Genomic DNA, 12,289 nt, shown 5'->3' with positions numbered 1-12,289 from the left:
TATTCAATTTACGCTTTGGCTTTGGTTAGTATATTCAATTTACGCTTGCATTTGGCAACGATTAATCACTGAACGCCGAAAGAAGGACAGTTAATAAGATCATAATTGTTAGTCCGGGCTAGCATGCAAATTAGCAAACATATTTGAATGCAAACGGATTTTAGAAGCCAAATGGAATAAAATACTAGCTAATCGCAATTTTTTTCCCGTTATGAATGCGTGATGGTAATCGAAATCTCAATTTTTTAAACGGTGTTTAAGAAAACCGGAGATTATTTTAATGTCTATAACGTTTCACACAAGTGAAAAACCGTTGTTCGAGACTGAAGCAAATTTACCTTGTGCGATAGTTTTTATACATTGGGTGCAGTAAAAATGCGTCTCGTTGTTTTGTTGCTAAACAAATTGGCTTGGATGGCAGATCATTAGATGAAGTTAAAGTGAGCAAATTATCAGTACAATTTATCTACGAGGTTATTTGCATACATTCAACAACCAAAACATCTAAAGTAGCACGAAGCTCTTTATAGAATGATGCAGTCAATTTAGTAGTACGGAACGGCTAAAATTGGTACCTGCATCCAATTTGATGCACAGCAATTTAAAGCACGGGCATCCATTTTGACCGTGCCAATAAATCGAGTGTAGGTGTAGTGTAACGAGGCTTTAGTTTGCAGCTAAAGTTAACTGGTTCACTTACTGATCAAAAACCAATCTCGTGATATATTCTTTCGGCATTCGTGGTAGTTGAAAATACGTTTTTCAAGCCAATCAGCCACATGTTGTCTGAACAGTCTTATATTATGACAAGGTAGGCAACTCTCACGCCAAATAAGCTAAAAACGCACGACGGTTAAATTGAACACCTTCACAAAACCGCATATATTTCATAAAAATATGGCGAATAAGAAAAAAAGTACAACACATTAAACTTGAATAATTTTACTACATTTATACTATATTTTTAGCATTCAAATGTATTCCTATGCATGTATAAAACGTGAGTGTTTTTTGGTTTACTGGCAAATATATTTCAAAACCTATGCTGGGGACACCTTGCCTATACCTTCGTCATATTTTTAAATTGAAAATAGAAAGCTGATTGGCTGTCGTTTCAAAAGAGCTAGCGAGCGAGATCAGTTCTGGGCCGCCTATGATGAAACAAGGAAAAAGTTCAATTTAATTCAACGAAAACGGCGCTCTTAATATAATAAGGTCCCTTTGAGTCAAAATACCAGTTTCAATTCAAAATGGATATGGCTAATCTTTACTAGGATCGTATTAATTTCGTGGTAGTTGAAAATACGTTTTTCAAGCCAATCAGCCACATGATATTCTCGAGAGAGAGCTGTCGTCGCAGCCAGTTTCCGACGACGTGAAATTCTATGAGGCCTCGCTTCTCTTCACGACGAGCTGCCTCGTCTCGTGCGATGTGTCGCCCAGGGTACAAACCACGCTGTAAGTACACAGTTTAAACGAAATTGACTGTTTGATTTGAAATTGACATTTTCGAAACCCACTGGGGCCGGTTGTATAAAACTCTTAACTACGTTTTAACTACTTTTTGACCACCCAACTGTAGTTAAAACGTAGTTAACTTTAATCACGCAGTTAGCCACTTGTATAAAAACGTAGTTAGCGTTAACTGTACAGGGTGTATAAAAAAAAACGCAACCACTTAATATTCATGAATATCCTCTTTGTTCTACAACACAAAAGACGTTTGGCCTCTGGAATGCGAGAAAGCTTGTAATCATATTCTAGCGGCACAATCGTCGGTAAACAAAGTCGGGTGCGTAAACCAACGAGCTGAATTGAAAGTATTTAACGAGTAAGATTTTATTTACAATTTATTTTACAAGGTCGACATTTAGCATTCAAGTTATCATGCACGACAATAAAAACTCGCTGTTCGGTTGTTAGCTGCACCATTATTAGTTTAGCTGATTTGACTATTAGCAGTTGAACTGTACGATTAGAAGCTATTTTAAAATCCCAGGGGCATAAAATCTATTGAGCTTATGAACAATATGAATTTTAGAATATTAAGTGGTTGCGTTTTTTTTGATACACCCTGTAGTTAAAATCTAGTTAAAGTTAACTATCCTCAAGGGCATCGTTAACTTTCCAAATCGTAGTTAAAAATGGCGTCTTAATTGAGCTTTTGAGGAGTGAGAAAACATTAAAATCAACATATACCAAGATTTTCAACCGTTATCCACTCAGAAAAGGCCCCGTCGAAGCTTGTAAACTCTCAATATCCTTTTATTTTTGTCATTTGGGCAGCAGCGGAGTATATTTTTCCTCGGGAGATGTGTCGATGCCAAATTAATACGATCCTAGCAAAGATTATAGCCATATCCATTTTCAATTGAAACCGGTATTTTAACTCAAAGGGACCTTATTATATTAAGAGCGCCGTTTTCGTTAAATTAAATTGAACTTTTTCCTTGTTTCATCATAGGCGGCCCAGAACTGATCTCGCTCGCTAGCTCTTTTGAAACGACAGCTAATCAGCTTTCTATTTTCAATTTAAAAATATGACGAAGGTATAGGCAAGGTGTCCCCAGGGCCGTAGCTAGACCGCTTAATTGGGGGGGTGTATATTCATATATTCATGTTTATATACCATAGGAACAATAGCATACAAAAGAAATCATTCGGGCATATGACGAATATATGAATATGCACCCCCCCAATAAAGCTTCTAGCTACGGCCCTGCCCAGCATAGGTTTTGAAATATATTTGCCAGTAACCCAAAAAACACTCACGTTTTATACATGCATAGGAATACATTTGAATGCTAAAAATATAGTATAAATGTAGTAAAATTATTCAAGTTTAATGTGTTGTACTTTTTTTTTCTTATTCGCCATATTTTTATGAAATATTTGCGGTTTTGTGAAGGTGTTCGAGTTAACCTTCGTGCGTTTTTAGCTTATTTGGCGTGAGAGTAGCCAACCTTGTCATAATATAAGACTGTTCAGACAACATGAGCGTCGCGCGTGGTCAGCGAGATTAGCGAGATCAGTTCTGGGCCGCCTATGGTTTCATTGCATTTTTTACAATATTCTAAATCAAAATATTGTAATTTTTTGTAAATACGAGTCTACAGTCTTGTTCAAAATCAATAATAGCGGTCAATAATTTCGAGATACTTCATGCTATTTCTCTGTTTAACAACTTAGTTAGTCATCCGACTAACTACGTTTTGTGGAGTTAACTAATCATAGTTAAGGATTTAACTCAGTGATTAGCGCTAATCATAGTTAAAGTTAACTACGTTTTTATACAACCGGCCCCAGTACATCAAGACTTGGTTTGGACCGTAAATATACAGTTGGGATTCAGCCAATGATGAAACAGGGATTTTTGGATTGGGGGGGGGGGGCTAGCGAAGCCGAAAAAGTGAACCCAGGGGGGTCCATACTTATCTATTTATATTTTTCATATGACATAATTATTTGCCTTCTGTAAAGTTGCTGACAAATTGTCCGTATGCCTAAAAATCATCACGCTAAGATGTAATGAATAATGATGATTATTCAAGATGTTTGAATTATTTATAATTAAATTCACACATGCTCTTTAAATGGTGGCTAATGTTCGTCCTCGTCGAAAATCTCACATAGAGGTTTGAACGGAGCCGTGTGTTAGCAAAAGACACTTCTATGTTTGCAGTTAAACAGAGTTAATCTGACGAATTGTTCCATTGTTCACCGACACGGATAGCAGGGGCGCCATGGCCCCCCCCCCAGGATTCAAACCTGTCGGAAATTTCATTACCAGAAATTTGGGACAAGATGGCGTCTTGCATTCGGATAAAAACAAACATGGCGGCCAAATTTCATGCGAAACAATATGGCTTAATCACAAAACTTTAAATTACGCTTCCTATGTGTGTTTTTTTCTTGGTTCGGAGTTCGAATTCTGTAAATCGTTCAGAAAGGAAGAGTTATAACAAAAAATATTCACTCACTAGCAAATCCTCTAGGTTCCTGAGTGCGATTTATATACAAGTCCAATTTGAATGATTCGGCTGTATAAACCATAGTAATATCGGTAAACATGCTCTACAATCTGGTCAAATACACCACTTTCCTTTTGGACGATGCAAAGTTCGGAGTTGGAAATGTCTTTGGTTGTGATATAGCTAGCGATATAACTCATAAATATCTTCGTATTTTTTACCGCCACGGTTCCCACAGCGTTTGAAATTTCATGATTCTTCAGTGTGTTAAGCATTCGGCCATATACATTTGAAGCATAATTATAATTGCATAATTATACCATCGAGCCATTTTATGAAATTTTCACCAATTCATTGGGCCAAGAAGCGGACGCTGCCCACGAACGCGGACGCAAAATGTCCCAAATTTCTGGTAATGTACGAACATTGCATGTTGTCGGAGTATATCAATCATAACAGAGACTAAGCTATTGTTGCATTTGTGGCTGTGATATGCTGAACAACCCAAAAGTATTTCAACTATCAGAAAATAGACGCGGTTATTTCTAATATTATACGGTACGACACTACCCCAAGTTTTTATTATACTGTTGTCGCGCAGGCTAAACTAGCTGTTTCTTCCGAACGTTTCCGGTTTCCGATAAACATAGTTTCTATTAATATATAACATTACGCAAGGAATGTAATTTTCGAAATGTCGGAGATTGGCGCGATAAAATCGCGATGAATGGCGATGTATCTTCAACCGCATTTATTGTTCAGTGAGTTTATGCAGTTTATTGCATTGATATGGTGACCGTCTAAAGAAACACCAGCATGTCCCGTATCAGAATGCTGGAGCTACAGCAAATCCTTTTCAAGTTTATAGTACTTTTAGTCAAACGGTTCCTGAAGTTTATAAAAGATGAGGTACCTGTACGATAGTACAGCGCAAGAAGTAAACTGATGAGAGGATGGAAGCATTTGCGAATATGTTTATATTTTGGTTATAAACAAATGTTGCGTATAGAATGCGCTGTATGCTCATCCACTAAGATTACAAAGCTATAATAGAGTATCGTGAAATAACGTATCGCGTTATTTGTTAATTAATGCATGTGGATTAGAAATCTCTGTAATACAGTTTTCTCACAAACAGTTAACTGTATCAAAAATTATTCAACTACTCAATTGAAAAGCGTATGTAAAACGTGAATATTTATCGGTCATATACATTGTGCATGAAGCGTCAATTTAAATTAGTAGACGTAGCTCGTGATCTTTGTCATAGCAAATGCATGCGCGTCCTTGCCCAAAACCCCCTGTCAGTTTTATCAATATTCGTTACTTTTTTCTTATAAAGATGTCGGGGAAAAAAAACGTGCTTGTTGGAATAATGTTGCCTTTGGCCACCCCTACATTAGCACACCCACGGCGCCCCTGACGGATAGTGAACACATACTTATGATTACACAACTTACTATAAGGAGTTTTTATTCGTATTATTATGGCCATATAAAAATCGCTATAAAGGAATCACATGTATTTAGAAAATTATTGGGGGTGCTAAAGCCCTCCAACCCAGCCCCCCCCCCCACTCCGCGGTCCCTGTTAACGGCGAAATAGCAGCAATATTATTAAAATAGGACCAGAATCTACATGTATTAAATATATTCTTACCTCAATTCAATCTAAACTTAACGAACAGCATGAAAAGAACGGTTTATTTGTTCCTCTTGAAGGAATTGCCGTATCATGCGAGCGAAATCGAATCGCGCATCGGAAAATTAGCCAAAGCTGTGCACCACAACTCTTGGGAGATAAGACTGGGACGTAGATAAATACGGTCACATACACCTTTCAAATGCTAGTATATTTCGCGCCATCGCAGACTTGCGACGACGAAAAATAAAAAAAACATTAAACAGAAACAAAACAAAACCGGGGCGAATTTTGCCGGCTGTATGTTTATTTATGATTCGAAGTCTGGTTTTTCGATATATTAATATAATTATTTAGGATTTCAAAGGAAACACCAAAGAAGGTTTAAACCAGGACAAGAGGTAGAAAAGCCAGCGCGGAAAATGTAAATGCCACTGGCACTGTCGTTGTTTGTGTATGAGGCGACAGAATAGATGTCTGACTCTGTCGTGTTTATATTTTATATATCGCCGGTCGGTGAATTCGTGAATCATATATTATTTATATACTTATAAATACACAGTGTGTGAGTGTATCAGTAATTCTTTTTCCCTATGAATTTGCCTGGCATTGAAAGTAGTATATGAGAATCCTAAAGCCTCAATCGTTGATAGGAATTCTCAATGTAAATAGGTATGCACTAGTACTATCCGCGATCGTATAAATATATTGCGGTAGAGACTTCGCGACTTCTGAAACGTTTCCATCGAAAGCATTTCGCCTATTTGAATAATCAGTTGATCTCTTATACAGTAATACAGCGTGAAGATAAAATAACAAGAACACTACTACGCTCAGCTTTATATCTACATTTGCCAACATTTTCTTCCACGTAAAGTAACTATAGTAGGTAGAACGGTATCATAACTATTAGGTAGAACGGCTAAAGCATGCTTCCCAAGAAGTAAATCTTTATCGCTATCTTTCGCACGCGTTTAAGAATCAGTTCGCGTTTCGTCTTTCGAAAATTATTTAGTTTTAGAAGAGAGGAGCGAACGCAATCGTCAATAAATTCCGCCAAGACGAGAGGCCTACAAATTTAAACGTTACAAATTAACAATGAAACCAAACCCGCCGGGGGTTGGGATAAAACGCGGAAACGGAATACTACGGTGGCCCAGAGGTGCAAAACACAAACGCAAATTCAAAACACAAACGCAAATTCAAAAACATAAACGCAAATCATGAAAGCACGAACGCAAATTCAAAACACAAACGCAAAACACGAACGCAAATTCAAAACACAAACGCAAATTCAAAACACTCCAAACGCAAATTTTTAATTATTTATCCAAATCCAAAACGAGCTAGCGCACCACAAATTTAAAGACAACAAGGATAAGTTTATTAATATTATTGTTGTATAATACATTTCTAAGTGCATTTTTGTCTTTTGGCTTGGTAAAATATAAAATTAGCGAGCTTTAGCAGTGACTACGAGTACGAGTACGAGATTCGTCATTCTCGTGCGTTGTTTGCTTACGCCATCAGTCAAAACTCGTAGTCGTTGGGCTTTTGAGTACGACTGAAGTTTATCAAAAAACTCGTACTCAAATGCTCGGCGACTACGAGTTTTGACTGATGGCGTAAGCAAACAACGCACGAGAATGACGAATCTCGTACTCGTAGTCGTACTCGTAGTCACTGCTAAAGCTCCCTATTGTTGATATGGAAGCAGCAATCCGTTTTTACTACGGAAGAAATTTTAAGTACAAAACGATCCTGGAATGTTTAGAAAAATATCATGATATCAAAATATGTAAAAGAACGCTCATCACCAGATTACAGGAGTATGATTTGGGAAGAAGAAGATACAACGCGAATGAAGAACAAGTTAGGGAATGCGTTGAAAGAGAACTACATGAAAATGTAGGGGCGCCGGAATATCGATAATAACGGGGGCAGATATTCATATATCCGTGTTCTGCATTATTCACTCCTTTTGAAATCGATTGTTTTTACGATCTGCGAACACGAATATATTAATATCTGCCCCCGTTATTATCGATATTCCGGCGCCCCTGTGAAAATGGCAACCTCTTAGGATACAGATCAATGTGGAGAAAACTGCAATCAAAATATGGCATGCGTGTGCGCCGTTCAACAGTTCAAACTATCTTAAAGCTGCTGCATGCTTGATCCTGAAGGTTGTGCAGTAAGAAAAGCTCATAAGCTACAGCGGAGGGATTATTTAAATCCTGGTCCAAACTTTACCTGGCATGCCGATGGGTACGATAAACTCAAACAGTTTGGGTTTCCCATTCACGGTTGCATTGATGGGTTTAGCAGGCGAATTATGTGGTTAGAGATCGACAGATCGTTCGAACAAATAACGACCCTCGGGTCATTGGAGGATTATTTCTTGATTGTGTTAAATCCCAAAACGGTTGCCCAACAATTCTACGAACGGACAAAGGGACTGAAAATGGTATAATGGCCACTGCTCAGTGCTACTTACGTCAAAACCACAGAGATCACTATAATGGGATAAAAGCACATCGTTATATGGATCGTCACACAGCAACCAGCGTATAGAGGCGTGGTGGGCCATGCTACGTCGGTCGTGGGCATCGTGGTGGATTAAATTTTTTAAAGATTTGGTAGACAGAGGTATTCTTGACACAAGCAATATACTTCGGCTGGAATGTCTTTGGTTTTGTTTTATTAAAGTGATGAGGGATTCCCTAAAGGCTATTAAGGAGTCTTGGAATGCCCATTATGTGAGAAAATCGAGATACCATACTGCTCATGGCATTCCTGATCAACTTTTTTTCTTGCCCGAGTCAGTTGACGCGGTTGATCATAAGGCGGAGTGCCTGCAACATGACATCCAAACGATCGAAAGTACATCAAGAATATTTTAATTATAATTTTTTAATATTATACAACTGCAGGAGCCAACAACATGGAACGATTCTCTCAATAATTATGAACTGCTGATTGCCTTAGTCGGATGGTGTTGCAGTTCATTTCTAGAAAGCCATTCGCTAATTCTATTCAAATCGTAATTAAGATTTTCGGTTAATTCAGACAAACTGTTAGAGCTGTAGGCTTTACGAATATCAAGAAAAACGATGCCACTCAATAGACCATTGTCCATATTTTCGTAGAGAACATCGCACATCTAAGTCAGGGCAATAAGAGTTGAGTGTTTAGGCTGGAAACCATGTTGATATTTTGAGAGGAGCGAGCTGTCTGTAGATTTGATTAAAAACGCATCTCTCGATCGTGTATTTTACTGACGATATATAGGTAGGATTGATATAGGGCGATAGTTTTCGCGTTTTAACCTATCGTCAGATTTGTAAATAGGAGTAACACAGGCTTTTTTCCATTCATCGACATATTGGCCTTTTTCAGTAGAAAGATTAAATATCCTGGTTAATGACAGGCCAACAATATCCGCGGAAATTTTTAAAGCTTTGGCACAGGGCGCTTATATACAGGAAATAGACTGGCACTAGCAGGGTTTTTAAAGAATTCGAAATTTTTTGATAATTTTGCGTGATGTTTTATATCGCCGATATTTTATTGAAAAATTCCTTGTTATAGTTTGTAATTATTTCGTAAACTATAAAATGATGCCAACAAACTTTCTGGATGTTATTTTGTGTTTGAAATGTGTTTAAATATGGAGATATTAGCAGGGCCGTAACTAGAACGATAATTGGGGGGGTGTTTATTCATATATTCAGTTCTGCCCGACGTGTTTCTTTTGTAAGTGCAATAGCTTACAATAGAAATCCGTCGGGCAAAACTGAATATATGAATAAACACCCCCCCCCCAATTATCGTTCTAGTTACGGCCCTGGATATTAGCGAAAACAGCATGGTGTTGTGATGGCTTCAATGGAGTGAAATTTTGAAATTGGGAGCTTGGCTAAATTCCTAAAGTCTTGCCCGTGATTTTACGGTAAGTAAAAAGCTTTTTATATTATGTTTATATCATGAAAATTTATAAAAAATCGAAGTTGATAATTTACTGGTAAATAATGCATGAACTATAACAAGGAATAGAAAAGAACTTGAAAATGAGGTCAAGATGACTTCGAAACGTCGTTCTTCAATAAATTTTTTATCGCTAACATATTTGTCTAAAGATTTTTTGGCCTTACAAAATTTTTTAAACTTGTCAAATTTCCCATTTTCTTGTAAGAAAACACAGTTCATGCTCATTTAGATCCCTTGCCAATCTAAGTGTTGTTCTATCGCGACATTCAGAAGCACATCGTACTTTGAAAAGCATCAAAAGAACACTGAGTTTATTCGTTCCTCTTGGAGGAATTACCGTATCATGCGAGCGAAATCGAATCGCGCATCGGAAAATTAGCCAAAGCTGTGCACCACAACTCTTGGGAGACGAAATTGTGACGTAGATAAATACGGTCACATACACATTTCAAATACTAGTATATTTCGCGCCAAACACACTTGCGACGACAAAAAAAATTTAAAAAAAAACCAACAAACAAAACAAAACCAAGGCGAATTTTCAACTCCGTCGATCACGCCGGAATAATAATTAGTTTTCAATATTCGTAAATTGCAGGGACCCACCTTAAATACCTTTTGTTGCGGTTTCAGCACTAGGCATCGTGCACTCAAAAGTGAGGAAAAGACCCACAGTAAAACACCGCCTTAATTATTAACGAAAGCTGGCACGCATATGCATGCAGCAGGTGTATCACTATATTAATTTTAAAGAGAAGTATTTAAGAAACGCCTTCGAAAACTTCTCTCTACACGCCTAAAAACGCTCAGGTTGATGCAAGTTGATACAAACAGGATGAAGCAATGTTGTGCTGCCCACATTGTTCAGAGTTGTTATCAACATTGAACAATATTGTTGAAACTGAATCGGGTGTAACAATATTGTTCAATATTGATAACAACTCTGAACAATGTGGGCAGCACAACATTGCTGCATCCTGTTCATATCAACTAGGCGTGTAAGTATTAATGCTTTCATTGACTAATGAGATTTTGTTTTTATTATTGGACAGTTCTGATTGGACAATGAAACAAAAGTTTAGAGATTTTTGAAGCGTTTCCCAAAATATTTGAATTTCGCAAAAGTTGACTGCATGATAAATGTAATTTAAGCGAATTGTTCAATATTTTTCGAGAGGCTTTTACTGCCACGAATGTAAACCGGACGCTGCTCTATTGCACTAATCTCGCCAAAAGAAAGATGGTGCACGAAAAAGTTATCCTCGCGATAATCTCAATCATTGCACTTCTTTCTAATAGTTTGACAATCCTGCTCTTCATCAAAAAGTCAGAGTTGTTGAAGAAGACTTATAACTGTTTAATTCTTGCTTTGGCAGTTCAAGATATTCTTCAAGCCATCTTTATCGCGATTTTGCCTGGATATATCTTGGACGAAGACGCATATACTTTACCACCGGACCGAACATTACGATGGATTTTTTGCAAGCTATTCTGGTCCCAGTTCTTTATCTTCGCTTTGGGAATAGCCTCCGTGTACACCTGCCTCATGCTGACTTTCGATCGCTGGTTAGCGGTTGTTATGCCCTTAACTTTTAAGAAGTATGAAAAATCGAAGCTTGTTGTGTTCTCGACCGTGCTTTTCCCTTGGATCGCCGGAACATGCTTTGAAATAACAGCGCCATTGAGAGCAACCACTACTCAAGTCAACGGCAGCTTTTCATGCGCCTGGAAGACGCCAGAATACTCTTCAAAAACGATTGTCATCGCAACGTTCACGTTCTTGGGCATGATAGTCGTACCTGGGGCACTCATGGTGATAGCGTACAGTCGGATTATAGTCCACATGAAGAGATCCGAAATCCGAATTGAGGTGATTAGGAACAATCAGAGGATGGTCAGAAAAAGTAATGCCTTGAAAGCCCTAAAAAGAGTCACAACAACAGCCTTTTTTGCCTCTGGTATAATAATCGTATGTTGGCTGCCGGATCAACTCTATTACGCATTGTCCCAAGTTAACTTGACGGAGCTCGGTACAACAATTCATTTCGTCTTCAAAAGCTTGGCATTTGCCAATTCTTGTATTAATCCAGTCATCTACTGTTTCTCAAACAGAGCTTACAGGACTGGTCTGAGGGAGCTGTTTGGTTGTTTTTGCTACAAAGTACACCCACAGGGAGGTGAATTGTCAGGGCCAGGGGAAGCTGTATACCCCTCGTAGGCTGTTTATATACTTTAATTGAGTTCTATGACAACTTACTGAGTGAAGTTAAACGAAAAGGATCAGTCGTTTCATGTTATATAGGTATACATGACTAAAGAATGAACTGAATGATTTACGATACTTGAAATAGCCCAGTTACCTGTCCACTCGGGTTCATATCAAGTCAACAGGAAGTATCGTTTTTAAATATCGCCATTGCGAATTACATCATGTAGCTATAGTTATTAAGTCAATTTTATATGGGAAATATGGATTTTAAGGGTCCATCTTTTTTAGACGGTAGATGTTCTGATGGCGAGATGGAAATCGTAGGAGTTTCTGTGGCTCCTTACTGATAGTCTGATAATATACTTTGTAAACAAATGTGATGTTGAAAAGTCGAGATTCGAGAACTATTTACATAATGCGTGTTAATAAAAAATAATGTTTTAGTATATTCAATTTACGCTTTGGCTTTGGTTAGTAT

General features: G+C 37.7%; 1 protein-coding gene across 1 annotated transcript; it reads left to right on the top strand.

Annotated features, from left to right (window-relative positions):
- Positions 1-10,842: 10,842 nt before the first annotated feature.
- LOC114537276 (allatostatin-A receptor-like) lies at positions 10,843-11,820 on the top strand. Its single transcript, XM_028558416.1, has one exon. It carries the CDS (start codon positions 10,843-10,845, stop codon positions 11,818-11,820), a length of 978 nt encoding a protein of 325 aa, XP_028414217.1.
- Positions 11,821-12,289: the final 469 nt, after the last annotated feature.

Source organism: Dendronephthya gigantea, unplaced genomic scaffold (assembly GCF_004324835.1).
Source record: "Dendronephthya gigantea isolate DGI-Jeju-01 unplaced genomic scaffold, DenGig_1.0 000155F, whole genome shotgun sequence".
Taxonomy (NCBI): domain Eukaryota; kingdom Metazoa; phylum Cnidaria; class Anthozoa; order Malacalcyonacea; family Nephtheidae; genus Dendronephthya; species Dendronephthya gigantea.
Note: the sequence above shows the minus strand (reverse complement) of the source record. Positions and strands in the feature narration are given on the sequence as shown.

What these genes read in the sequence shown, in the direction of transcription:
- LOC114537276 (XM_028558416.1), top strand. Translation starts at nt 10,843, where the DNA reads ATGGTGCACGAAAAAGTTATCCTCGCGATAATCTCAATCATTGCACTT.